The sequence below is a fragment of the Lepisosteus oculatus genome, chromosome 17, assembly GCF_040954835.1.
Source record: "Lepisosteus oculatus isolate fLepOcu1 chromosome 17, fLepOcu1.hap2, whole genome shotgun sequence".
NCBI classification, from domain to species: domain Eukaryota; kingdom Metazoa; phylum Chordata; class Actinopteri; order Semionotiformes; family Lepisosteidae; genus Lepisosteus; species Lepisosteus oculatus.
The window spans coordinates 4,648,229-4,672,160 of NC_090712.1; the positions used below are offsets into that span (position 1 = coordinate 4,648,229).

General features: G+C 41.7%; 2 protein-coding genes across 9 annotated transcripts in view; one reads left to right on the forward strand and one right to left on the reverse strand.

Moving 5' to 3' along the window:
- LOC102692301 (son of sevenless homolog 1) overlaps positions 1-9,443 on the forward strand; it is a 57,034-nt gene extending 47,591 nt beyond the window's left edge. For 4 of the 5 annotated variants that reach the window (XM_015362578.2, XM_015362579.2, XM_015362580.2 and 1 more), the window contains exons 22-24: positions 275-319; positions 2,548-2,669; positions 3,179-9,443. In XM_015362578.2, coding sequence (XP_015218064.1) covers positions 275-319; positions 2,548-2,669; positions 3,179-3,667 — 656 coding nt within the window. In that variant the 3' untranslated portion in view covers positions 3,668-9,443. The remainder of the gene's footprint in view (positions 1-274; positions 320-2,547; positions 2,670-3,178) is intronic. The other variant, XM_069179801.1, reaches the window with a different exon arrangement.
- Positions 9,444-10,100: 657 nt separating this feature from the next.
- arhgef33 (Rho guanine nucleotide exchange factor (GEF) 33) lies at positions 10,101-23,839 on the reverse strand. Of its 4 annotated transcripts, none has more exons than XM_069179803.1 (16): positions 22,474-23,839; positions 21,624-21,936; positions 20,379-20,419; positions 19,273-19,437; positions 18,196-18,317; positions 17,977-18,092; positions 17,572-17,667; positions 16,724-16,850; positions 15,053-15,185; positions 14,284-14,391; positions 13,863-13,955; positions 12,815-12,963; positions 12,409-12,498; positions 11,322-12,027; positions 10,679-10,824; positions 10,101-10,443 (listed from the first exon to the last, which is right to left on the reverse strand). In XM_069179803.1, exons 2-16 carry the CDS (start codon positions 21,643-21,645, stop codon positions 10,308-10,310), a joined length of 2,250 nt encoding a protein of 749 aa, XP_069035904.1. In that variant the 5' UTR covers positions 21,646-21,936; positions 22,474-23,839; the 3' UTR covers positions 10,101-10,307. The 4 variants fall into 4 exon arrangements, with proteins under 4 accessions (XP_069035904.1, XP_069035903.1, XP_069035905.1 ...); XM_069179802.1 differs by having other exon boundaries at positions 10,679-10,827; XM_069179804.1 differs by having other exon boundaries at positions 10,679-10,827; positions 20,379-20,472.
- Between the last annotated feature and the right edge of the window lie 93 nt (positions 23,840-23,932).

The window sequence follows — 23,932 nt, forward strand, 5'->3', positions numbered from 1 at the left end:
CAGAAGTTAATTACATTCATTGCATCTGGTGTTATGTTTAAAGCAGTATGTAATCAGGCATAATCTGGAGGCCATATAGAAAATGATGTTCAGTTGCATTCCATGGTTTTACAAAGCTTTAAAGCATTACTATTATGGAGTCTGGGACTCTGACAAGGTATGAAGGTTGGACTCTTGACTTCAGCATGTCTCTGTAGAAAGTAAAAGGAAAACTGCATTCACCTGCTTAGCTTAAAGCTTTTTCTCTCAGGTCTCTGTTCTCTCCTTTTTGCAGATAGTGATACCATCTTTGCCCCAGTTTCACTGCCACACGGCCCAAGTCAGTATCAGGTTTCGATTTGTCTTCTTCAGCTCAGCATAACAAGGCAGCATTTCATAAACCCAGCTTTGCGTTCTGGCTCGCTGCTCTCCATTGCCTAGTGCCATGCATGCAGATACACCAAGGAACCCCCCTCCACCATTAATACACTTAGAAATGTTTGTTTTTGGTTTTGCTTTTCTCAACTTCAGACCCCCCCCGGCCCAGGATTAATTTTAAATAACCCAACCATTAACAGCATAGCTCACAGAAGCCTGTGATATCTGTCTCTGTGAGTCCCAAACAGGCCTAAATTTGAAAACCTAGTGCTCCATTTTAATGCATCACACTTTTGAAGTTCCACCCACGCAAAGCAATGGTGTGTCTTGTGGTTCAGCTTTTACATTTAGTTTTTAAACTTTTAAAAATTAAAAAAAGAAAACTAATATAATTTGCACCATAGGAAATTCCAAAAGTTAATGTAAATGCTGTATGCCAGCTCTTATGCTAGTGTATAGCGGTCTCATTTTAAAGCAGAGCTGTAAATGGGGGAAAAAGGGAAGAAAAGTGACTGAAACTGAGCATCAGTCCTTGTTCCTTACACCCTCTAAACTGGTCGTCTAACCCTCACCATCCACGTGCATGATACAGTCTGCCTAGATTCCAGCTGAAACCCATGCATGTTGGTTCATCCAATCTGTTTACCAGACTCTCTCTTGTCACCACTGCATTCACTTGTCCCCTGGCTGCACAAATCCTTGTTCCTCTGATGGAATCAATAGCAATTGTGTTTTTACAGACCTGCATGTCACCAGTCCATCCTTTGCAGTTTCACCCAATGGAGCAAGTGCTGCTCATTGTCTCATCAGCTTTGTATATGCCTTTCTTGTGGGATTCTGTAAGGATACATTTCTTATGGTGTGTTTCTGGGCCTGATGACACAGTCCTGAGAGTATATTCTTGAATACAATTATATACGTAACTTCTTGTTTTTTTTTTGTGGCCTAGATTCTCATTGTTTCAAAAAACAGAACAAAATAGGACCAAAATGGTATAACGCTGTACAACAACAGGCCCCCACCCTCCACATTTCAAACCACCCCCAAAGGATCCCTAAGGAAAAACTAAGCAGCTGTGACAGGGGCACTCAATGTGCAATGGAGTGTCAGCTGCTGCACTCCCAATCCTCATCTGTCCCCCTGCCGCCCTCCATCTGTGGAGCCAAGCCCTGGAAAGGCGCTCCACATGTTCTGCCTCTTAGCACAGCCAGTAGTGACATTGAGGCTTTCCACAGGGCAGCATAGTATTGATTCCAGCCTCTAAGAGGACATACTGATTTTGCCAGGGTTTCTGCTGGGTACTGCTGTTTTTTTTCTATGTCCCAGATGCATTTAGACTGGTTCCGACTGCTTGTTCAGAAATCTTGTTCTCTGCAGCTCTTAGGTGGACAGTCTTGGTCCCTCTGACTTGCTTTCCACCCATGGCTCCCAGGATAGACCCCGGCCTGCTGAGGACAAGATTAGCAGCTTCCCGATAGAAAAGAACAGAGATCCTTATTCACATTTTTATAGGAAAACACCATTTTTTCACAGTAGTACCCTACTGTGGTTCTTAGAATTTAAATCTGTTATTGTTGTCATTTGCAGGTCATAGGGAAACAAAATCAGATGTTCTTCTACAGTGCCCCGCCCTTTCTCAGCCATTGTAGTTGTCCATTTGATTTATGGCCTTGGTGTTGACAAGTGCTTGCCTGGTAAAATAACATTCCCATCATTATCAAGCCTCAGCAACAATGTTCAGTTTTTAATGATACGTCAAATGCTCTGCTTCAGTGTATGTGTTGTCCTTTAATGTTCTCAGCATAAGAATGGGCTTCAGATCCTGTGAAATGTATGATACACTGTATTTAAAAGTCTAGCTTGACATGGGCTTAAAGTCCAAGAGACTACATCCATATTGAAGATCTGCATAGGTAAACTTCAGTTTAATTTAGTTCAAATCAGCCCCTTCTTTCCAAAGTGCAATTTTTATACACGCTGTCTGTGTTAGTAGTGTTTTCGTGTGTTTTTTAAGAATGATCCTATTTTTTCCATTTTAAGGCAAAGCCTCTGCATGTCCCATTTCACATGTAACACCCTCTAAGATATGGCAGAGGTGATCAAGTCACATGTTTGGTGATGTGTTTGTCCTCTGTCTGCATCATCTGTGCTGTATTACATTTTAATAGATGCACTATTACTCCCTGCTAGGATCTTCCTCCGTCTCCTCCATGGTTAGCTTTAACAGAAGCCTAGAGGACGCCCCCGTGCCTCCCCCTGTGCCCCCTCGGAGACGGCCGGAGTCGGCCCCTGCTGAGTCCTCCCCTTCGAAGGTAAGGCTCCGAGCTGTGCGCAGCAGTCCCGCTGGGGCAGTATTACTGGAGCACGAATCAGAGAATACAGTGGCAGCATGGAAGAAGAGATAAGAGAAGCATGGGCATGTGGAGCTCTTCACTGGCTGCCCTTTTTGCCTGAGTAAAGTGCAGTGCTCATTCCTTATCCAGGATGGCTTAACACAGAGCACGCTGCTCTTCCTATCCACATACACAGAAATAATGAGTAAACATGTTCCACTGAAACTGTGCTAGATCTCTCGTTCTTTTATCCTGGACACCCCGTGCATTTAAATACACATGGTCCTAATCGCATTAACTCTTGCTTTTTCGTCATTATGAAATACCAGGATTAAGATGTGAAGTGTCTCTTAAAGCTTTCCTGAAGCCAGTTTAAGAGTCCCTGTAAGCAGTTTGATTTGGAAACGAGTTTGATATTGAAATAGTTTGAAAACGGCTTGATATTGTTCCCTAACCTCTCTCTGTTTCTCTTGACCTCCCCCTCACAGCTGATGTCAAGGCACTTGGACAGCCCGCCAGCCATCCCTCCCCGGCAACCCACGACCAAAGTGTACTCTCCGAGGTACCCGCTGTCGGAGCGGACCTCGGTGTCAGACCCCCCAGACAGCCCCCCCACCTTGCCGCCGCGGGAGCCTGTGAGAACGCCGGACGTCTTCTCCAGCTCCCCGCTGCACCTGCAGCCGCCGCCGCAGGGAAGGAGGAACGAACTGAGCCAGACCTTCTTCCCGCCCTCGCCCTTCAGCCCCCTGCCCCCTCAGACACCCTCCCCTCTGGGATCCCGCAAACACCTGCCTTCCCCACCCTTAATACCCCAGGACCCCGAGCTGCCTGGGGCCACTGGGCCCCCTGTCCCCCCTCGTCAGAGCACCTCCCAGACCATCCCCAAGCTGCCCCCCAAAACCTATAAAAGGGAGCCCCTGCACCCATCTATACACCGAGACACGCTGCCCTTGCTTGAAAATGCCAACTCCTCCTAGACTGCAGGGTACAAGGGGCGCAGACATGCTAACACTAAAGACTGCAAAAAAAGCCATTCTTGGCTACACCCGAGACGTGACCTTACACCTTCAACAAGAAGATGATTGTCTTTTTAATACATTGAAACCAAGGAGATTGCCTGCCGTGTTGTCTTTTTTAAGGATCTCATTTCAGGAAAGTGCTCAGCAGCATCAGAGGAGAACACCACCAGTTGAATAGGACCAGTTTTAGACAACACACTGCAAAAGAGGTCAATATGCCAGTTTCAACAGCTTCCTGTTTAAAACTACTTTTCATTATGGAAGTGAATGGGCACTAAAATATTGCTTAGAAAAGCCCATATGCAGAATTTGGCACCTTCTAAACTAAAACAGGGATCTAAGTTTTATTTAATTTACCTTCATTTTCTTGACATCAAATATTCATCAAGACAAAAAAAGGGACTTGGGAATGACATTCATTGGACATGTTTAGACTTTTTTTAGTTTAAGTTGAGATATTGTGCCAGTAATCTTTCAATACCACAATTAACGGTAACCCTCCACACCAAAGAGGTACTTTCAAACTGTTGCAAAAACAGTCATTGTTTTTTTTTTGGTTTTGCCAAGAAGTGTGTAAACAATTGCCTTCTTTAAACAAGGGAATAAAAAGTGTTTTTCCAGCTCGGCAATGAAAAGGCTCTTAAAGCCTGACCTTGATGTAAGTATGTAACAGAGTGATGGAGTAATGACATCCTGCAAGTAGAGTTATCAGTATCAGCTGTGTGGAAGGTATGTTGATAATCCAGTTTTGCCAAAAGTGTTGCATTTATAATTTTTATAATTGCATAGTTAATTGGAATGCAACCAAATGCTTTTGGAAAAAAAACATCCTTGGAATTTCCTCCAAAATAACCATGAATATGATTCAATCTAATCAGTTTTCACTGAATGCCTCTGATTAAATTGAACATAAAGCCTGCATAAATTACATTGATTACAATAACAGGATAGTCATCCATTTTGCATTTTCTGGTCTCAGGACAAGAGCAAGGGGAATAAGTCTGCTTTGCAGTCTTGTGCAAAGGCCTTTACCTGATCTTCATACCTTAAACAGTTATGGGTTGAGTTAATGACTTGGATTATTAATATACCTCACTGTCTGCTGAAACACTGATGTTACTGCATGTCTAGCAGATACAGTTCTTATAGAGGATCGCCATCAGTACATTGCACACTCAACTATCCCATTTCACACTGTAATCGTGCATCATATTAAGATTTCTCATCCACATTGGGCGCTTAAGTAACGCTAACCTAAGCGTTCCTTACTTGCTGCTACTCATAGCAGTTGGGCATTCTTGGCACTTTCACATATCATTTTTTTTATTTTAAAGCATTAACAAATCCTTTCCTGATGGTATTACCTGTATTTACCATAAAACAAGAGGCCAGACAAATACTATAACTGTTTGATGAGGAAAACACTGTAATCGTGTTGCTGAAGTTTTCCAAGATCATGGAAACAGTTTTTGTTGTTTTTTACATTTGTTTCAATGCAAGGTCTGAATTTTATGGTACCAAAACAATTGTTCAAACTGCATTTACCACCGGTTCTATATTGAAGCTTCAGTGTCAATACAAGACAAGTAGTCTTTTGTCCAAAGTCATCTGAAGTATGATTGTAACCCTAAAAGGGAACATTAAAGTTTTTTTATAATTGCTCTTGTGTGAATGGAAGAGGATTCAACTCAAGGTGCCTGTTACAGCTCTTGTTTTGTTCAAATCAAATGTATTAACAGTAAACATCATGTAATATAGAACAGTTTTCTTTGTCCTGGTCCTAGGGCTCCCTGTATCTTCTGGACTAAAGAGCTTTTAATCACTGAAGGTGATTGTTTCCTATAATTGAACTTCTAACTTGATTAGACGTTTTTAATTTGTATCCTCTAATTTACACTCAGTCTTTGGTTTCAAAAGTCTGCTGCAGGATTGTCGTTGTGAATATATTTAACAAACAGAACTCCATCCAGTCTCTCCTCAGTTTATTAAATGATTTCTGCCTTATCTCTGTCTAACCAGTTCTCAGTAGGTAACCATTCCATTTATTGATGACTTACATGCAGGTGGGAATGATGCTGTATCTGACACTTCCACTTACATGAGGAGAGGTGTAGAACTGACATTGTTTCAAAGTTGACGCCAGTTATGAATCTGAAAAAAGATCCTAAATCCGGATAATGATTAAGAGCTCATTTGGAATGAGAACCAGAAGAGACAGGACCCCCCAAGTGCAGGGTTGAGAACCATTGTCGTAAGGCAGACATTACAATCACAAGGGTCTGTTTCAGGCTGCCCACACCAAGCCAACATGCCACTTACAAATGTTAAACTTGTGTAGAGTCTGTATTTCAAGGTTTTGGTGATGACTGCTTTTTGCCCCTAGTTTCCGTTGGACTTGGCGAATGTTATTTCATCAATATGACAAGAGACATTGTACAGACGTTGCCTGGAATCTTCCAGGCAAAAGGTGAAAGAGGGAGTCTGTAGCAGGTCTTGTGAGGAATGTCTTTTCTAGAGTTCTTGGACATTTGTGTTGCAAGATCAGCATCAGAACTGTATAGTCATTAGGTCACTGCACACTGCTGGGTGAAGTGAGGGTTTTGTCCTACTTCCAGCTGTTTACAGTAGAAATAAGACTCAAACAGCTGGAACTGAACAGTTAGTGTCATCCCTAAAAAGTAAAAGGGTAGCTTTCTCTTGTATAAAGTGGCTGTATTTTCTGTGACAGTCCATCACTGAGTCATATTATATAGTTTCTACACCTCACTCAGTATCAGGTATTTTTACTATTCAGTTTTTTAATCATATTTATAGGTCTGCTAACAACATTAACCAGGTGATCTTTAGTGGTTGTGCCATGTGGGAGGCCCCCATTACACACACAGTTTAGGTGTTGTCTCTCTTGTTATATTTGTTGTCTGAATGTTGTAGTACCGGATGGTAGCTCAAGTTCTGCTGATCATACTGTGCCTATAAATTCTCCTTTTAGCAGATGTCAGTTGTTTGTTTTCAGGCTTCAGCACAGTCAGCTGTTTTAGATGTGTTTTAAAGTGTAGTCATAACTCCCCACTCCTTTTTTTAGCATGGAAGAATTAAATGGTTTTAGTGTAATTGGGATAATAGAAGATCTTTATGAGGGGAAATGTGAGCTAGTTAGCTTTTCTCCAAACTCAAGCACCCAGTTGTTTCTGTAATAGTAATTTCAATTTAAAACACAAAATTTGGTTTGAAAACATTTGACACATCAAGCAACAGTGAACACACTAAAAATATTTTAAGGGTGATTCTTCTAAAGGCAAAATATGCAGAGACATATGCTGTACCAAGGAATTGCAGATTGTGCTATATAGTCATTTAAGTAACAGCCATAGTCAAGCTCAACTTAATAGCTGTCCATGACGGCTGTTTCTAGCCATGTGACTGTTATTGTACCAGTGTCTGGCAGCAGAATTTCCCTTAGTGTCAGTCTGAGTCTTTTCACTTCCACACTAGCAGCCAGGAGTGGCCTACTAAAATCTGTTGTTAACTGTCCCAGGCTAAAAGAAATAAATTGGATTTCTGGTTCATTTATTTCATTCTCTTTAGAAAACAAATTGGAAGTATAAAAGCTCGGAAATGGGTAGTGTTGCAAATTCATCCTCAAAGAATCTGTCAAAAATGTTGTATGTCATTGTAAAAAAGTAATATTCATTTTTAAGCATGCAAAATGTTTTCAAACTCATTTACACAGTTCAACTCTGCAATCAGGTTTGCATTACTGTTGCTTTCTCTTGGTTTGGTTTGGGCAATATAAAAAAGAATTGCCAAGCTAATCATAGCCCAGGGTTCCATGCATTGTAGCACTCAATACAAAATGTTTAGGTGCACATGCAGGGGTAATAAATCAGGTTTTAATTCTTCATTGCCGGATGTTTGTTTACATTCATGAGAGGAGAAATGACCTGACAGGTTTTCTGGTTGAAGTTTAACTGTGGTGTACCTGTGGTAAACATCATTGGGACAACACAGGATGTAAAACTGGTTTCCTGGTGAATCATGAGCCTTTGTACTGGGTTCCAGTTTGTGTTCACGAGAGAAGGAGAAAGCTAGGATTCTCCTCAAGGCCAAGAAGAGAGAAGGTTGCTATTCCTGTGCATTCTGCTCTTGTGTCACAAAAAAAACTGGAGCTAAAGTGATTACAATTCACTTTTATTTTTCTGTTTGAAAGAGACATGATTTGTTTGGAATCTGGATTTTTTTCATCTTAAAAAAAAAAAAACAGCAGTGTTTGTGTTTCAAGGTTTCTTACCAGATTTATAAAAGTGTCTGGTGAATCTTGAAACATGGCTGTTTTTTTATTAAATGCTAAGAGAGGAAAAAAATACTTTTGTTGGTTTTTTTTTGCTTCCAAACCCCTGAAACGAAACAAACAAGCATTAGGTTTTGTTTCTTATGTCCATAAGCAGAGAAATCTGTGGTATGTTTCATTGTTATAGGTTAAACCTTTGAGCAGTAGTGTTTGCTGCAAGTGCCGGTTATTAAACATATGTATGCATTTGGTATAGATCAAAATTTTATTTTAAAAACTGTCTCTGTTTTAGTGCCTGGAACCCCAAATCCTGTGTTGCCTGCACCTGTACTTGGAAAAGTGTTAAAGAGACCTAATTAATATACAATAGAATTACAGTTTTTTTCCTGTGCCATGTAAAATGTCAGCCTTTCAAGAGTCAGGGATTTCAAAGGAAAAAAAAAAACTACTGTAGCATTACGGAGTTCTGAGTTTAGAGGTTTTGCATTAATATTTAGCACTTGTAAAAAAAAAAAAGCTCTGATCTTAATTGCATTGCTCCTCAGTTCATTACCATAAAGTGCATTTTTAACATTAGCTGCTGGTTGTTCTCTCCTTCGCCCTTAAAAGAAAAGTGCTTTCAGTAGCTTACCTGCATTGAAAAAAAGTGCAACAGGTAAACCAGGTCCTTAATTGGGGCGACAACTAACACCATGCAGACTGGCTATGATTTCAGCACTCTGGCGCATCACCTTTGTATTTGACTTAGTTTTTATCTGGGAGCCCAGCAAGGCGTGCTCCTGTGCCAGAAGCATGTCCCATTAATTTGCTACCAATATGTGCCTTTGATTATATTTTGGGCTTTTGTTCTTTGTCTTTCAGTGTAGGTAAATGACGAGGAGTGGGGTGTATTCATCTCTTCAGTTGTTAGGCCTCTTTGACTTAAAAAAAAAAAGGGTCTTGGCTTTTGGAGTGCATTCCGACTGTACTGGCGAACAAAAAAAAAAGTCAGTTGTGGGGAAGGGATGGAGAGGGAAAAGACGAATTGTACATAACTGAGTTTAACTGTGTGTATATATGTATTTGACTTTGTTTTATTGGCATGATTATTTGCTACTTTGATTAACTGTAAGTTGTGAGCCTGTCCAGGGTGTAACGAATGAGGGTAATCCACTGTCTCATCTGCCATAAACCTGTATGTTTCACTGTCTCCACACCATCTCTGTATTCCACTTGGGCAACTATTCATTTAGCATTTTAACGGAAACGGACATATTGCAATCATCAGTGTTCCTAGCATTCGAATACAGTCTAAAACCACAGAGACAAAAGGAACTAAAACAAGTGTCGATGACTAAAAAAATATCCCTAGCTTGCTTTGCTGTGAGCTATTTGAATTGTACACAAAAATGATTGTATTTTCAGGCTATTAAATCTGCAATTAAAAGAAATGTTTTAGTGCAACAAGGTTGACAATAGCTTGTACTCTCATGTGAGTAGTGGTCTCTTTTGTTGTTGTTTTTTTTTGTAAAATCCCAGTTCTCTCATGTACATTTGAAACTGGAATATCTTACCGGGGTATTTTTCCATCAGCGTCAATCAGTTTGTTCTGTTGTGAGCTGGTGTTCATGGGGGGGTGTTTTCTAAAGTAGCACTTGAAGATTTTTCAACTCCACTGGCATAAAGCAATGGAACAGACTCCAGTGCTAAAGGTCATTGGGCAACATGGTGTAAATCCATTCATTAAAATTAGTCAAAAGGTTTAAGTCACAACATAAGGTGGTTGAAATTCATGATCCATTAGCACAAACACTTGATCATAGCTCAAACATGGGTTTACATAAACTGATTTTTTTTTTTTATGGCTGTGTAGTGGTACAAAAAGAAGTAATATATGTAAGCGCTGAAAAATGCCAGCCAACCATAAAAGGACAGTCAAGGCTTTTTCAGAGTAAAGTGAAATATTGGCTCTGTGATTTAAATAACTTGAGTATTTTGGATTTAGATTTGAGTCCCAAAGGTGGATTGAAAATGGACTAAACTGCATTAGTTCTGGTTTTCAGGACTTTTTCCTCTGCATGTTGAGATACATTTTACATCATTTCTCCGATAAAGTCCCACATATTCACTTCATTGTTATTCATTTTTAAAAACAATATCCAATCACGCGTTGCCTTGACAAATGATGGGAAAACAAAGACGGCTTATGTACAGCAAATATAATAATATCCTAGTGAATACAAATCCTAGTGTCCTTCCTTCTCAAAACACTGTACTTCAGGGAAAAAGGTTTTCTCAGTCAGCAGTGTTCCAGAAGTAGGCAAGCTGGGCTTACACTGCTGTCCCCCTGTCGATTTCTCCAATTCGAGCAGTCCGTGGAGTCTTCAGTATCTCCTGATCGGAAAAGACCAGGGGCTCAGATATCGGCTTCTCGTTTGCCTTTTCTTTAATGTCAGTCCCACTGGACCTAGGAGAGAAACAAACCACAGCAATCTATCAGAATCCCTTTACAAAAATGCTGGATGTTACTGTAAAAACCCTTTAGAGAAGGACTCTGGAAATGAGGTGGACAACTGGAATTGATCTGTGCTTAATCATGACAAGAGGTATGGATGCCTAGTTTTGGGGACACAGTCTGTTTAGTTACTAGGAGTAACAGACTTGAAGCCCAGATAGCTTTGCAGCTACACCTGACCACTTACTTCTTCTTGAAGAGCTTCTTGAAGGAGCTCCTAAACCCTCCTTTCTGGTCCTGTTTCCTGCTCCTTTCACTGAAAGCGGTCTGGCCGTGGTCTTCTGGCCTGCTTCTCCACGGGGACTCTTCGCACCACACCTGCCCCCCTGCCTCCTGCTGGAATAAGGTAAGGTTACCCCCTTGCCCTCAGGTGCACCCAGCTCCCAGTGTCACTGGCTGAGCCATATAGAGTCCCAGGCTTTTCAACCCCAAGATATAAAAGCGAACTGATGTAAATCCATAAAGCTAATCTTGGTCATAAAATATTAAAAGCTGTGCTAGACGGCAATAGGCCCCTGATAAATTAAGGGATGTTATAGCATTTCTTCAACATATTATTTATTGGGAATGTTGATTTTATAGGAGCACATTGGTGCAATCGGTTTCCTCTCTTTTCCGAGTATCTCTCTAGACTGAATAAATTCCCAAGTGCTCAAAAGAAACCCCTTCCGCCAGGATAAGCTCTGCTTTTACACCAGAAGGACGATTTCGGAAGGCGATGTAAACACCTCTTGCAAATGCTCGACTGGGAATGCAGCTTCGCAATGAAACCGGTGCTAATTGGAGTCCTGGCCTGCCGTACTCTGATGACTGGGAGAGGGCAGCGGTACCTTGTCGCGGTCTCTGCTTAATCCTTCCTCCTCGGGGGCTGCTCGTCTTTCGGCCTCGGCTCTCCGCGGGGCGGACCCCTTGCTGGACTGCCGCTCCAGCTTGGCGTGCGGCCCTCCTGCCGCGGAGCCCTGCGGGCTGTGGCTCGGGGTGCCGCCGGGGCCGTCCAGCTGCAGGCCGTTCAGGGACTTGCTCTTGCGCTGGGCGGCCTGCGGCGGCCGGCTCCGGCGGGGGCCCGGCTCCTCGGGGGAGGTGCAGCCGCGGCCGGGCGGCCTGGGCCCCCCCCCGCAGGCCTCGCCGGCGTAGCCCCGCGAGCAGCGCGCGAAGGCCGTGTCCACGCTGGAGTTGGAGGAGGCCGTGGAGCCGTTGTCGAGCAGGGAGACGTCGTGGAGGGAGTCCTCGTCCTCGTACAGGCTGTCCAGGACCGGGGCCTCTCCGGGAAGCAGGAATTCCCCCACGCCGTCTCCAGGGGGCGGCCCCTTGCAGGGCAGACGTTCCGAGGAGCCGTGCTCCTGCTCCATCTCGGGAATGCTCTGGAGCGCTGGAGACCTCAGCCTCGGCTCCACCTCGGGGCTGAAGAAAAACTCCTGGCTGACGTTCTTGGCCGAGTCGTACTGCCTGGTAACGCCCTCCCAGTCCTGAGCTCTCTTGCTCTGCATTTGATCCAGCAGCTTCTGCTTGCTTCTCTTCACCTGGCTCGCTCGTTGCCTTGAAAACATTCAAAATATGGCAGATCGTTAAATTCAAGGTCATATCGGATGGCCTTTTTACTTTTCTGGTGCCGTATGGATCAGGGGTTTATTTGCCAGAGTTCCTCATTACAGAGCTCTCAGATGAGGTCCCTTATTATAATTGCTTTAGTCATCCCAGCTCTGTAAGTGGATGCCACTCGCCTATGATGGTCTATCACGTCATTCAAGGAGAGTCTTGTATGCTCAGTTCATTAACACTACAATAAGTTGAGCTCTAGATGTTTGAGCCACCTAAGAAGTGCTGAAGAGCTTTGACGTCTTAGTTTTTACCAACATCTCAAACTGGGAACACCAGTACGACTGCAGGATGGAAGAAACAAGTGATGGTAACACTCACAGCAAGGCAGAGCTGGGAGAGATTGTGGAACTGAGCTCTTCAGACTTGACCCCACAGTCAGCTGTCCTGAATAAGTGCTTCGTGGGAAGCCTGACACACAAAAGATAGTGGACTCTTAAAGAATGCGATTGGCACGTACATCTACCATGGCTGTACACACAGAAAGGAGCTACACTCACGCAAACCTGTTTTCAGACTGAATTTCAAGGGATGTTTGCCGTCGTTGATAAGAAACTCTTTGTTAAACCTGACTCTGTGTGATGCTTTAAGAAACAGCTTGAGGGAGATCTGGGATCATTCAACTCCTATCTTCCAAATGAACAAATGATTTGCCAAACGGCATCCCCTTTTTTGAGAATGTACAGTGTAACTCGTCTGCGGCGATACTGGTCGCCTGCTGTCTCACCTCTTGAGGTCCCTCCGGTCGTGCCTCAGCAGCTCCTCGTTGTGCAGCAGCAGCTGACCGCACTGAGACGTGAACGCCTTGAACTGCTGGATACAGATCAGGAGCAGGTAGTAATCCGGGTGCTCCGGCTCGGTGTGTTTCCACAAGTTCTGGAAACGCAAGACAAGAATCCTGTTTGATGCTTCGTTTTAAACGTTTAATCCTGTTGTTGGAACTTCCCTGGCGAGCTTACCTTGCACCGAACCTTTCCCCAAACACTGCATAATCAATGATCAGTAATCCAGAAAAAAGCACTAAGGACTGAGCGTCACCCAGTGCTTGCGCCTCACCCATGAGGTGAGGATTACCCACCCCAAAAAGTGCTGTTTCATCAAGTAAAGCAGTAATTGTTTAAGTTCTGAGGTAGCTGTTAAAGGGTATCAAAGGGCTCAGAGCGCTGAAGATACCCTGTCCAATTTGTGCAAAATTTAATATGAGATACAGGTTTGGAATTGAATAATATAGGAGCCCTTATTCTTCCATGCTATTGGAAGGGATTAATCAGCTAAGGTTTATTTATATCGATGTACCGCACCGATCCCTGAACAACTCTGCTCTGTGGCATACATTCATTTAATAAGGCGACAATTGTTTTGACTCAGAAAATTACCAAGATGATTGTTTTGTCATTAAAGTGCAACAATTCCGTTTCTTCAAAGAAAACCGCCCTTACAGCAACTGTCACATTGCAATAAACACGAAGTTGCATGAAGCTATAGAGCAACGCACCAAACTATCTCATTATCGGAAAGCTGCTTATTCCAGCATGGTTGGTGAAAAAAACAGAGCCCAAGCTGGAAGCCCTGATTCAGATCGGGATTGGGAACACATGGCTGCTCTCCCTCTGGATCGGACACCAGACCGTTGCAGGGCCTCTCCAGCCCAGAAAGAACACGCGCGCTCCATATGGAGAGATGCCCGAGGCTACAGCCAGACCTGCAGAACCTCGCATGCAGCTGTGCCACCCTAAAAGAAATAGATTAGAAAACCGTAGAGCTTGGCTGCTCACCTGTAATAACAGAAGATATTCTGGGATGCGTTGCACTGGTTGAAGAAGCAGTGCATGCAGGGAAGGTCGAAGCTCGTCCCCATTGCCATCACCCTAACCCAGAAAGCAGACAGGCAGAGGTTCTGTCATGTGCAGCTTCAGACACCCGGAGCCTTCCTGTCCTGTGTGCACTGTACAGTCTAATTCACACACCACCAGGCCACATGCCTCTTCTTTGCTCTAGAGCTTAAAAGTCACGACACTAAAACGTGTTGTTTTATATTCCAATATCAGAGATTCATTTTAAATTCACACAGAAATCATAAGCTTTTCCGAGGGAAATGATGATTTATTGCAGAGTCATTTAAAGGGGCGAGAGATCACTCTTTTAGCCTGTTTTTAAGTAAACGTAGAATGAAAAGTTCTTACTTCCCTTTCATACCTCCAACAGGCTTGCAGCTTTGAAGGAACTGGCGCAGTACATGTTGACAGCGGAAAGGCATTCTGGTAGCTCTTTCAGATAAGCAACATAATAATCCAGGAAATCGCTCTGTAACAAACAACACATGATGTGTCCGTAGAGCCAGACTGTATCACATGTTTTCTGTCACTTTTCGGGTTGAGCAGGGCTCACATCTGGCTGATTTGTACACGTATATTCCGGACGCTCATTCCACAGATCATCAGTCTGTTTAATCACAAGCTCTGCTCTTTGATGTCGTGCAGGAGAGAAAATATGCAGATGAGGAATTATTTAGAAAGGCGGGATCAAAGGCAGCCATTCCAGCTGTGTCCTGTTGTGTAACACAAGCCCCGGTGACAGCACGGCAGGGCCAACCAGACTATCCTCCCCTTGTCTTCCAAATTTAAATCGCTCATCAAGACATTTCGCGAACGATTCTACTGAATTGGACTTACAGCAGGGATCAAGTAAAAAAAAGCAACAGAAGCAGTAGCACTGTATGAAATATTGTTTGGACTGAGTTTACTGAGGGGGGGTTTGAAGTGTGCTGTTAGAGTGCTTTAATAGGGTGTCAAGTACAGTATCTGCATACACTAAGACTGTTAAGAAAAGCAGATTTGCTTGACATGGATCTCAGTCAAGAATTCACTCATTATTTCTGTTCTGCTCTATTTCTGCCAGGTTTGTTTCCAGGCCCTCCGGCAAGGACCTCTGTGCCCTCCTCGTCTCGCTCTGGAAGCACACCCACCTCTTTGCTGGCCAGCTTCATGAAGACGTCCCCCACGATGCCCTGCCACTGGCTCCTGAGCAGCCGCTCCTGCAGGCCGTGAAGCAGCTCCAGGTGCTGCTGAATAAGAAAGCGTAGAGAGCTGGGGAACAGCCTGAAAAAGAACACAGCAAGCAAACGGCATTTTTCATTACACCACTCAGGAATGTGAAACAGAGTGTGAGCTTCAGAAACAAATCGGCATTTCATTTAAGCCTCCGTGTGGGTCTGGCTGATTTCGAGCCTGCGAAGGTTTCTTCTGCTTGGATCAACGGCACAGCAAACAAGCACGGAAAATCCAGTATCTTCCTGCAGGTTTGTGTCTTCACCTTCACTTAATTCAGTGATGGCTAAACTCCACCTGCTTGCTCTGTAATGTGCTCTGTTCTGTAATGTGTCTCCAGATATGGCTACACCATGTGCTGTGGATGTGCACAAGGTTCCTCACTGTCACAAGCTGCTCAGATGGTTGTTTCAGCACATGGCTGAGAACAAAAGCCCCAGTCATGGAAGAAAAGGCTGTAACTGAGGGGGAGATAGGTGAACAGCTGTTTTAGGGATAAATGTTCAGCTGGTCAATGCATAAAGAAGCTCTTATATAACCACTTCCAAGACCATTTAATATATCAGCTACATCAACAGACTGGAGGCTCTGTGATCTTGTGCTCTGTTTTCACATGCTGAAGCATACGTTCAGATGATTTTAGTCATTACTCTTAAAACTTGCTGCCCATCATCATTTTTGAGGACTGTTTGTCTGAACGTTAGCCTTAAATGCTCCCAAGTCGTTTTGCCATTTGATAGAAGACTTTCCTGTCTCCCTTGATATATTTTATAATCTTAATCTGATTTGTATTTCTCAATTAGAGCAAAGTTCAGTAAAGGTTACAAAGAAGTGGGTTCAATGCACATGCAGATACAGGATTTCAGTTTATTAGCATACACAGTACTAAGCAGAGAATAGTAATCAGTGTGGGTCTATGTCGAATCATAGACTGGACAGGAAGAATCTCCCTTGTATTTTACACAACCACCACAAGCAAATGTAATAGCCCTAAAAAGTAAGAAATAAAAGTAGTCATTATGTTACATTTATTAAACAACTGTTGGACACCCAGCTGTTTTTTTTTCTTGTCAATGCAGAAATATTCTTTAGAAAAAGCCAAATTACCGACCAGCTACCCAACACATGAGCCCAGAGTAGTTGAACAGAGAGTGGTGTGAAAATTCAAATGACCTCCGGTTAATTCTAGGTTCAGGTTCTCTTTAATCTTGAATGGAGACGACTTAGAGGGGACCCGATACAAGTATTTCAAATCCTCAAAGTCCACGCAATGGACTTCCTCAGAATGAACTGTCAAACACGAACCGGAGGGCACAAGTGGAAACTACAGGGAAGTGTTTTTAAATCCGAGAACAGGAGGCGCCTTTTCACCCAAAGGACTGTGGGAGCATCGAACCCAGACCTGTTGTTGAAGCCAACACCCTGGTTTATTTCAAGAAATGGCTGGATGAGCTCCTTGAATCAATTATCTGCTAACTGTAAAATGGGATAGTTCTTATAAAACATTACTGCACAGCCAGTTTAATTTTCCTCTCAGAACTGCTCACTGCTCTCCGAATCTTACTCCCAGTTTTATGTTTTTAACCCACCTTTTATCCTTGACATGCACGGCTTCAGACCCATTAAAGGTGATATTGGCCTTTAGCAGCAATGATAAATAGGAAACGTACATTCTCTCCGATTCCAGCAGCTCCAGTGCAGAATTCTGCCTCTTACCTTTAACATAAATACATATACATTAATGGAAAAATCCCAATAACCTAATGTCAGGAGACTGATATTGAATGTGAGACTAGGGTATGTACACTATTGATGGCAAAGAATAAATGATTAGAATAATTGTTTGAAGATTAGAGTATGAATTGAAATTGTTTAATGATTTCCAAACAACAGATTTACATGGAAAACAATGCAGAGGGCAAGCAGGTCTGTTAAACTTGAGAATGGCACAATACACAGTAAAATGGCAAAAAGACAAAACCCTCTCATGTCTCTAGTGTATTGGTAGGTGAAGTCTGCTTTATATTTGATTGTCTAAACTCTGTTGAAAATGATGATTGTATTTTGTTTTTGATCAGATGGTGCCTCGATTCAATTTAATTCACTCTCATCAAACATATAAACAGCTAAGGAACAAGTAATAGGTTTATTCCTTACTGAGAAGAGAAGAAAGAAAACACAACGTTTTGGCTGTGGAGCCTTCTTCGGTCGTGGCAAGAAGGCTCCACGGCCGAAACGTTGTCTTTTCTTTCTTCTCTTTTCGGCAGGGAATAAACCTATTACTTGTTCCTTTGCAGCCTATGCCTGCTGACGCAGCTACCCACCTGAACTATATACATAGCTAGTATGGAGAAAGACCTCAGTCAACATGAAGTTCACATTAATGTTCTGTTCTGAAATGAGTACAGGAGTCCCCAAGGATCTGTGGAATTCTCACCCATGTCCTGAATGCTCAGTGCCTCAGCACCGTCTCCCCACACAGGCGACTTGCACAGGCCCCTCTGGTGAGTGCCACTTTCCTGCTCGGGGCTCACTGCAGACATGGAAAACTGTATCAATAGACATTGTCCTTCCCACCTCGCTGATGTGACTGTCACATGCCTACAGGTCACAGTCTCTGACGTTCTGGGAAACCAGAGCCTGGAGCAACCCTGCTCAACTACCTTCCTTAGAACTATTAGAAGATAAGTGTACATATTTGCTTTTGTCTTTGGTATTCATAATTTAGGTTTCCCATATACCAGAAAAAGTTAGAACAACTGGACTTTGTGGTTCCCCTATTAATTTCAATTTTTACTGAAACATATTCAATGCAAATATGGTGTAAACGGCGGCACTGTACCTTTTGAAGATGAAGTGCTCTGTAGACTTGCAAAATAATGCTGGATTGTGCTGAGCCCTGCCTGGCTTGCTTCATATTGGCATCCATCAGCAGTGATGTCCTCTTTCTGGTCTTTTCTGTGTGGGCAGTCAGGGAGTAAAGAACATTTGTCAAGAAATATCAATATTTGGGTGGGCTTGTAGATGAGATCAGTGGCAGACGTTTGCATTCTTTCACTACCTCTGTTGATTGGAAAGAAGTTCTCTCCCCACCTCCATCTGAAAGAGCTCCAGCCCTTTCTGCATCTCTCTCTGCCGGCTATTGATGTCTTTGATCTGAGACAAGGCAGTATTCAGCTCCTCCTAGTCAGAAAGACAAATCATAGCATGACTTGATCAGGCCTCCGAATCTGGCGTTTCTCTTCCAGGCAGGTCTACTGTTTGTTCCCTGCTGAAAAGAGAAGAAGGGAAACACAACGTTTCCCTCACACCCGAAGAAGGCTCCACAGCCGAAATATTGCATTTCTTTTCTTCTCTTTTCAGCAGGGAACAAACCTTTAGCTCCCTACTTGAACTACTTCAGGTCGAATGTTCTCCTGCTGAAATATATGGAAATACCTCTCTTATTCTTTTGAAGACCTATCTGAAGACATACCTTTACCATATTCGTTTTAACTCTCTTCCTCCCTATTTCTGTATGATAAGGCCACTGTTTTTGCTTTATTTTACATTTTAGCTATAGGATGCTCTGACCTACAAAAGATATTTTCAGCAGCTGGAAAGGTGGTCTCCTATAACATATTTATTCCATACCACAAGGCTAGAAAATGCAACCCCTGTTCAATCATGTAAGATACCCTTGTCATGTCGATTTCTCAAGGACAGTGTCATCACAGGAGACAAATTTACTCCCAAATGATCAACCAGATCTGATTTGTTGGGATCTGCACTCATCATCACATGGCCACTGTGTGCAAGTCTCATTCCTCCAGCAAAGGTGTAACCAGAATATCTGATATAATTTCTCCAAAGGCTAATATTTTCCTAAGGAGCATGATGCAGTCATGTCCCCACTACTGCCTATTTTTAAGAGCAATACACAGCTTTAGCAATCACTATTTAATTCTGACTGCCATGCTGATTCTGGTCCTGCAGCTCTAGCAGTTACAAAGCCATATCAAATTTACTTTCGCGTCTTCATACCATAGATCGGACTGAGCCATAAATCTGACACAAGTGAATCGATGCTGGTCTGAACTTTCAAGTAACCCTATTCCTGTGCTGTGCTGTCTAACTATGCGTTGCCCCAGGACATAACCTTGAAGGTGTTTAAGGAGTTTCTCATTCCAAGCAATTTCTCATCCACTTCGCTGTGGAAGCTCATCATGCTCTCCTCCAGATTGTGGTCTCTCTGCTGGATGTTGGAGATGTCCTGCAGAGCTCCTGTCAGTCCACTCTTCAGCTCTGCAGCAAGCGCCTGCAGCTGCAAGCACCAGAGAGGACAGGGTCAAGAACCTCAGAAAAGAAACAGCTTTCAGTTCACCATTCACTCGGGAATACACACAGTACAGTCTAAGGACTTTAAGAAAAGGCCAGTCTCAGTCAGCAGATAAATCGTTTCCCTTATCTGCTGCACTTGGTGCTGTTTCACTTTGTCCTGATGAGCTTTTTGTTGTTGATCTTGTGGAGAAGGTCACAATTTCTGCAGTTGCATTAAAAGGCCAGCTGCACTGACTTTTGTGGAACTGCAGTTCAGTAGCAATTATTAAATTTAAACCAAAGAGAAAAGCGAATAAACTCATTTGAAAAACCTCTAATTCAGACTGCAAGCTGGAACCCGTTTTTATATGTTAACTGAATCATGTGGTTATGATTATGAAGGTCCAGATTTAAGTAGACTGGATTCTGCAAACAGTCCAATCTACATTTAATCGAAGAGGCTCTGTTGGTCATATATAATCATATAAGCACAGATGGACAGTACTGTATGTTATATATTCACTAAACAAATTGAACGTATTCCTGGAAATAAATACATACCACATACCATGCAGGGCTCAAGACCAATTAACTCTCTTTTCAAACTTGATTTCTAATATTAAGTCTGGATCTAGATTTTGGACACACGATTCAGCAGTTCAAAGGGTACTGCGTTCGATTTACATTATAATTTCTGGAAGCAGCACAGAAAAGTATAGGAAATGCAAATATATGCTTATTTTTTTCTGATAATTAGTTTCTTTGCTTGACACTACAAAGTTCTTGGTAACTCATTTAAAACTGAGAAATCACTGCTGCAACATATTGCGATAGATAAAATGACACATGTATATAAATCTATGTAAAAGCATATTATATGCATGACAAATTCTCATTATAAACACGCTGGATTATAAACAAAATAGTACTATTAACAAAATTTACCTCTGCAATCTGTAAATTCATATCATCCATGTCTCTGTCTTCTTAAATTGGGGAATGAAACCAGGCTTTAGTCAGAATTTTTTCTTCTGCTGAACTGTAAGAAGCAAATATTTAACTTTGATCTGCCCTTTATCTATATATGTCAGCATAAAGAACAGAAAGCTACAAGAGACAAATGGTGAGTTAAATAACATGTAATCAATGTAGTTTCTCCAGCCCTCACAATTCTAGGGCTTTGTCACACCTTTTTAATTTAATTAAATCAAGTAACGATCAGTTAACCAGTCAAGGTAGGAATTATGTAACAGAGTCTTAAAACTGATCCAAGTAATATACAGTGAGAGATAGGAACATATACCCCCAGACTAGATAAAGATGTTTTGTAAAAAATATATATATATTTAAGACTTATGCTCTCCTTGAAATTTTTTATCTTGTATTCCATCAGTTGGTGATTTGTTCATATTTGGGTCACAGTTTCAGGAAAGTACTGTATTTGCACTAGTCAGTTGAGCCTGAATCTGAATGCAATTTGCACACTTTAGGCTTTTTAATAAGATTTAATCTAACAACCCTTAGATTCATCAAATAAAAGTTGAACTACATGTATTGAATATTGAGTCTCTGCCAGAAGGTTTTTAAATATGTTAAAATACTGTATATTAGTTCATTTGAAGTTGTCTTCAGACTGTAACAACAAAGCAAATGTATATTTAAGTGTGATATCTTTGCTCCAATTAAAACCTGACAGCAACAAATTCTGCCTTACCTTTAAGATCATATTACAAATATGGCTAAAATGCATATTGATGCATATCCTGCAGCAATATTAGATTTTAAGATCTTATTAACAGTTGTTCTTGTGCTTTACATTGCTAAGAATGCATTTATGAATTTTTACTTTGGCTTTTGATTCATAGTTCATTAAGCCTTGTGGACAGAGGATTTTGGATTGCAAATACTGTAACACGCTGATTTTGCTACTGCAGCAGAGAAGTAACAAAATATTTATTATCCATTTCCTTACACGAGCAACTTAAATGTACTAATACGTTTATTCTCTAGTGTGTCTATTATTTAAAGGCTGTATGAACAATACTTTTCTGATGTTTTTGTACTGATGGTAAAATGCAATTACAACAATTACAGCAATAGTAACTGGCACAACTCAACTCAAATAAAAAAAAACTAGCAAAGCTGAACCATAAATTAACTGCCAGTATTTCGAACTGTAGTCTTTCCTACCTTTCTCTTTTCCGTTTTCCATAGTTTTTGTCTTTCCGTCTTTCAGCTGTCACACGGCGATGTTGTTCAACCAGCGCACCTCTTCACTGGTTTAATTGGGAAGACGTCCTCCAGATCTGAGCGAGCGAGCATGTGAGCCTGGTGGTGCAGCGCACAGAAAGGGCCCTTGTTGTACAGTAAATGAGGGGCTGGAGGATGATGTGGAAAAAGTGCCTGGAGGGAACTGTCACCCTTATCTTTTGAATGTCTCTCCAATGACCTCTTTCACTCAGGGCCTTAACTTTACAGTAACTGAACACATTATCCTCATGTTCTATATATCACAGTAAAACAAGACAAAACCACTAGTTAGAACAGGATTAATCATATTGTATTATTAATTATTATTATTAAGCAATTAGTAATTCTACTCTATTGTTGCTTAGCACAATGAGCTAAGTCCGGTGTATTTTTTTACAATTTAAAATGATCTGTATGTACTTTCTCCTCCCTTTTATTATTCATCAATATTTTCTTAGCTTGAACTACATACATAAAAGGTTGTTTCCATTTCAATTTTCTTTGCTGCTGCGATTATCTACCGACCAATTCTTTGCCAGAGATTATTGTTGACAGTGATCATTGGTGCTGTTGCTCACATACTGTACAAAGCACCTTCAGGGATGAAACAAAAAGTCTATCTGTTGCTTTCTTCTTCCTTTTCAATTGATGATATTAACAGAATATGAATGGATCTGAGAGGTTTAAATATCTGTATAGTGTGGAGCGTGTAACTATGGGTGGACTATCAACGCAGAAGAAAATGTTTCAGTATCAAAACATATTTAAATGTTTAATCAGCAGCACTAACTTGCTTTGACATCACGTTTGTTGACTAGGGCAAGTCTCTCTGTTGTTCTTTCTGCTTGGACTGAAAAAAAAGGCCAAAGATATAGAAGCAAGGTGGGAGCAGTAATGTGCAGAGTATACTGCCCTACTAAGGGGCACAATAGGAATTTACTTCCACACTACATTTACTCTGAAGTACCTGCGGGTGGTCTTTTCAGAAGCCTTCTGGCTGGAATCGATAACAGGTCATTTTCATTTTAAACTTTTAAAGATGATAAGTGGCTGTTATAGATTGGAGATACCAATTGAAAATTAACAGACCTTATGAAACTGATTTATACATTATTAACAGTAAATGGCAGAAAAGTAACCTTTCACTCAGTGAGGATGAGGGTCAAAGAAGAGATCTGTTACGTTAAATTCTAAATGCAGAAAGACTAAAACAAACCTGTTTATCTGATGCATATAATAATAATCATAATAATTTAGACCTTGTACTATTAGACAATACTATTATTAATTTAGAGCTTTGTGTCAGTCTAGAACGAGTCTAGTGGATGTGATCCTTTCAATGGCATGATAGAGGTTTTTAAATGTACAAGTACACTTGGAACCAGAGTCATATACTGTACATCACGATTCTCTGTCAGTGCACCTCTGTAGAGAAATGTAGCTTTACTCAATGAGGACATTTCTTTCCATCTGCACACCTTTTGTCTCCTGTGCTCTTGGAGTTAACTTGGGGCTCCTTCCTATGCTGGACACCCTCCAACAAAACAGGAAACAATCTTATGCTGCCACTTACATCATTTGTCTTATTACCAGTGTCACAAGTTTGAGCCTTGTGCCCAGTCTTTAGCAGCACTGTAGGATCATGAATAAAAGCTAGTTAAAACCTGAACAAGAGGTTTGTGTTTCAGCGAAGGTCACATCGTTCCCACAAATCAATCCACTTTGGTAAACACTGTCCTGTTCCATGACAACATGCAAGGATGGTCCTGTTCACATAACGCACTTTTAGTATGAAGTGCAGTCCTCTCGCGATGTTTTCTTAATAAATCTCATCTTTAATTGAATAAATAAACAGAGAAATGGGGGAGATTAACTCAAATGCATTGCTAATTAAAATTCTAATTGCTTTTTCCAAAGAAAAAAGAATAATATGAAATACTAGCTGGTCATGGACGTGCAGGCGAAATCACCAAGAATTCACTGCGTAAGATGTTTTCACACTGCCAGGAGTCAGACATGAAGACTGCTTTAAGATCAAAAGGCTCCTGCTAAAGATCCATAAATTCGCTGAAAAGGCTTGAAGAAACGCAGCTTATTTGGTTATGCAACTGCATCTCAACAAAACACTGTGTAAATACCAGATGGCAGGCACAATACATCATTGAGCCAGAAAGACCAGGTTCACATTTCTGTGCTGGTTCATTTTCAAGCTCTGTGTTGAGATAATACAAGCTAGCAATCGTAATATT